Source organism: Diadema setosum, chromosome 7 (genome assembly GCF_964275005.1).
Source record: "Diadema setosum chromosome 7, eeDiaSeto1, whole genome shotgun sequence".
NCBI lineage: Eukaryota > Metazoa > Echinodermata > Echinoidea > Diadematoida > Diadematidae > Diadema > Diadema setosum.
The window spans coordinates 41,356,253-41,360,947 of NC_092691.1; the positions used below are offsets into that span (position 1 = coordinate 41,356,253).

Consider the following 4,695-nt stretch of genomic DNA (forward strand, 5'->3'; position numbering starts at 1 on the left):
CCGCCTAGGCGCAAAAAAACTCTTTCTTTCCTTTTTTCCCTCGTCAAGTTTACTGTGTTGAAGGAGCTGCCTCTGAACATTATTGTCGTGGATGCGCATCGAAGAAAGAGTCTTGGAGTGCGTCCGCAAAGAGCTGGATGCAGATAAAGCGCTCTGTTTACATGAGGTCCAACGACAGCGATATCAAACCAGAGTTATCACGTAGTCAAACCGAAAAGAGGGCAGACTATATATCCACCAACATTCTGCGGGTTCGTGTGTATAGGAGTTGTAGGAGAGGCATTGTAAGGGTCGGCGCCAGTAAATCCATCTCATTTTGAGGAATGCTCAGTGGATGATTAACATGAGGTGCACGGTTCCTCTCACAGGCAACAGGCAACATCCATTTGACTGAACATGGTTTAGAACTAAGCGCATGCTTTCGATGCACCACCCTGAGTGAAACAAACAAACAAACGAAATCTACTAGTAGTTTGAATATTCTAGGATTGAACATAAGAAAGAAACAAATAAACGATGTCGGAGTTTGCGACCATCGCTGCGATTGCCGACAATGCAACGAGGAACGGCACGGATTTACAATCCACTGAAGTGCCGGTGCTGTGGAAAATTCTTGAGGGCATCATTGGCACGCTTGGAATCCTTGGTAACGGAGTCGTACTCTTTGTTTTCTTTAGGGACAAGTCCCTACGAAGCTTGATCAACTCCTTCATCATCAACCAATCCTTGATCGATTTTACGACGTCATTTGTGTTTATTTTCATGCATTTTCTCCCTAAAGGGGAGCTTAACCCCGCCAGCGTGTCGGATGAACTCCTGTGCAAGATCTGGCTATCCGAGTATGTGATGTGGGCCCTATTCATCTCCTCAAGCCTTAACTTGGTCTGTATCACCGCCGACCGCTACTTCGCTATCATTCACCCAACTCGCTATCGCAGCTCCGCGTCAAAACTACAGAGGAGGATCAAAGTGGTGTCCATTATAACCTGGTCATCTGGTTTCATCATCGATGCCTACTGGCCGGCCGTTTACATCGTTACCCCGACTGGGATATGTGTTCCAGATTGGCAAAATAAAATCTTGAAGGGTGCAGTTGGGGTCTTCATATTTTTTGTAACATACGCTGGTCCACTTGGGACGATGGCTTTTAGCTACGTCTGCATCCTCTCAAAACTTCGCAAGCAGTCGCATCTGTCGGCGCCGCAGCCGGTTTCCTCGCCAGCGCCGACAAACGGCGGCAAGCAAATCCAGCGGGCAAAGCGAATGATGTCGGAGAGAAGTGGACGGGCCGCTCGCAACGTTATCAGGACCATGGTCACAGTTTCACTGACCTACGCTATCTGCTGGGCTCCGATCGCCTTTAACTATCTCGTCTATAATCTCGGTGGTCCGCTGAATTTCCAAAGCACATGGTACTCAATCACAAAATTATTCGCATATGCCAATATGTGTGCAAATCCTTTCATCTACACCATGCAGTATCAGCAGTTTCAAAAAGGATTCGAGCGTGCCTTCAAAGTCAAAATATTCCGTGGCTTGCCTGACAGTGACCCTACGAAGACTTTTAATCCCTCGTCTTCGCAAGAAGGAAAGGTAGACGTTGTTTTGTGATCGACGATAGACGGTCGTGTCGATCATAGGTACTTTGATGTCAATCATATGTACATACAGACATTTGCAAAGACAATCGATATTTCACGTGGTTAATGGTTAAAAATATGACTGTGTATAGAATGCTTGTCAGTTAATTAATTAACCTACGTTAATCCCATCGTTGAGAATGAAATCTCTACACCTACCGGCAATCTCTCGAGGGGACATGTTTACAAGTGTGAATTGCGTTAAAATTTGATTTCCGTGATTTTTTTGTCTGCATTGGATATCTCCCTCATTATTTTAAAATGTAATTACCGATGTGCTCTCGTTTTTAACTCGGAAAAACAAGCACGTTGCTGGTAGATACTAATCAAAGATACTCATTTCATCCGTTATTCTGGCTACTGTTTGATCTGAAATTGTTCCAGAGAACATATTTATCTCTGCTTCGTTTTGATTTGTTTTGCTGGGGGGGGGGGTTGTGTGTGTACTTAAAAGCACGAATGAAACAACCACTGTTCTAAGGTTTAAATAGAACCTATATTGTGTTGCTGTAGTAAAGCGCGTAACAAGAGATTAGAATGAACTCGTATATAGCCATTGACAAAAATAATATTATACGGTCTGTGTGCATTGACATTCCAGAGGCAACAGAGTTGATAGAAAAATAGAATAGGACAGGCGTGTAGTTACCGTACAGTCAAAACCATTAAGCAACAGGAAAAAAACCGCCTGCCACCTTTCGCTGTCGAGACACAATAGGCCTTAGACATCTATACAAGTTGGAATGTCAGCTGCGAGTAATGATTTGCGAAGCAGGTAATATTCAATTTCATGTTTACCCCCCCCCCCCCCCAAAAAAAAAAAAAAAAATACGAATATCAGCATATGAAAATGAGTTTGTTGTGTTGTTGTTGGGTTTTTTTATATTCATTTGTTTGGAATGAGAAAAACCTATCCTCTCTGTTCCAAGGTATTGGGATGTGGGCTTATATCAATGAACTTAGCCGGAAAGTGTCCTTCCTCCTACCGGTAATATGCGTGTATGGTATTCGGTCAAAGTACACCATAATTTGGCTCAGTAGCGCCATCTTCCGCTAACGGCAAGATCCTGCTACGCTTAAGTATTTTTCTTTTCACGTTTTCCGCTTACCGTGGATCAGAAGTTTACAAACTAGCTTTGTAATGCTTTTTTTTTTTCAAGAGAGAGATATGTTCTTCTCATGCTCCTCAACGCAGGTGTCCTTTAATTGAACTACGCACATTTTCACTGAAACAGAAAGATTGCGTCTGATAGATCGACACTCCTGAGCGAATGGTCTGTTTAAAATAGAACTTACCTCTTGTTCATACTGACATTGATGAAGGAGTAAACCACAAAAAAAAAACAACAGCAATTGCAGTATAAAACTAATTAAAGTTATTGAAAGTGAAAGTTACATGTTTCACGGATGAACTACATTAGCAATAACAAAGCCTGGAATGATTTGGTGCATGGGATATGAAATACTTTTAACTGCATTCTAAACGTCAGATAAGATTGACAGTGGGAGTGGTGTGAATGAACAGTCAGCTTACTAAATTTATATTCTTGATCGTAACTGAAAGTACATTGCTTCGTATCAGATTTTAAACGACGATGACGTTGTATTTCTTTCATGCATATTTCTTTGATTTCAATGTTTGTTTGTTTTTTTTCCTTACGACAGCTTAATTTAACTCCATACCTGTCAGAGTAGGCTTCAAGACGCGTATTGCTTCTTTTGAATTCCTTATGGTAGCACCTCCTACCCCTCAATCGAAAGACATATAACAACAAATCCCACCAGAATTACATTGTCTATATCTCGTATGTTTGGGTTAAATTTACATCAGCGTATTTGCTTTGACCATTGTATCTAGTATAGGTGCAAGACCTTAAGTAAATGGTAGATATGACAAATTACATTGTTATCTTTATGACACCAAATCGATACTATACTGTCAGTGATTGTATAATACCCGATTTTGTACACACGTGCAACTCTGTACATGTATTGCCATGTAGTGCATTTTTCATTTCATTTTACACATGCATGTTCACATGCATGTTTTTTTTATTTTCATTTCCAATCAAACACAGGTAATACACTTTGACATGATTACATATATTGGAACATAATAATACATATTGGTTCTTAAAAGAACTTCATGGAAATGGAAATTGAGGGGCTGCTAAAAAGCGAACTTGTAGATTGCAGTCCCCTCACTTACGTTACATTACTACAATACATTAATTATATATGACTTTATAACACAATACAACGGTATGTACCGTACAAGCTAATCATTGAAAGTATACAGTTTTCATTCAATCAAATCGGATGGTTACATGAAGTACAGTGTATACGCTTTCACATGTATACACATAGACATAGACATAGACATAGACATAGACATACACATACACATACACATAGACATAGACATACACACATACACATAGACATACACATACACATACACACAAGCACACACACGTACCCACATACACATACGCACACACACGCACGTACACACACATGTATGCATCCACATACATTGTGCACACACAGAAGAGAGTAGGGAAAGAGAGGGCGGGAGGGGGAGAGGGAGAGTAGAGAGAGCGAAGGGCAGGTCAACTTTCTCGATACAGGCAGAAGAAAAAAGAACAACAATTCCAAACAGTCAAACTAATCATGGGGTACATATGAGCTAATCAAATATTTCTTTAAATTACTAGAGAATGATTTCAAACTAATGGAATCTTTTATATTTTTCTCAAGGGAATTCCAAAATTTTGGGCCACTGTAGATAAACGTGGATTTTGTAAATAAAGTTCGGGTAAGGGGCAAATGATATTCATCTGTTTGACGAGTGGGGTATTTATGAATATTTTTATTCTTATTAAACATATTTTCAAAAACTGAAGGAAGTGACTTATTATACAAACTGTACATAAATTGACCAAGGTAATAATAATACAAATCCCTTACTTTTAAAACCTTATTCTCCATAAATAATCCGTCAGTATGGGAATATTTAGAGGTATTACATATTACTCGAAGTGCTTTTTTTTTT

General features: G+C 39.9%; 1 protein-coding gene across 1 annotated transcript; it reads left to right on the top strand.

The window, feature by feature from the left end:
• Window positions 1–516: 516 nt before the first annotated feature.
• On the top strand, window positions 517–1,611 carry LOC140231254 (orexin receptor type 2-like). Its single transcript, XM_072311402.1, has one exon. It carries the CDS (start codon window positions 517–519, stop codon window positions 1,609–1,611), a length of 1,095 nt encoding a protein of 364 aa, XP_072167503.1.
• Window positions 1,612–4,695: the final 3,084 nt, after the last annotated feature.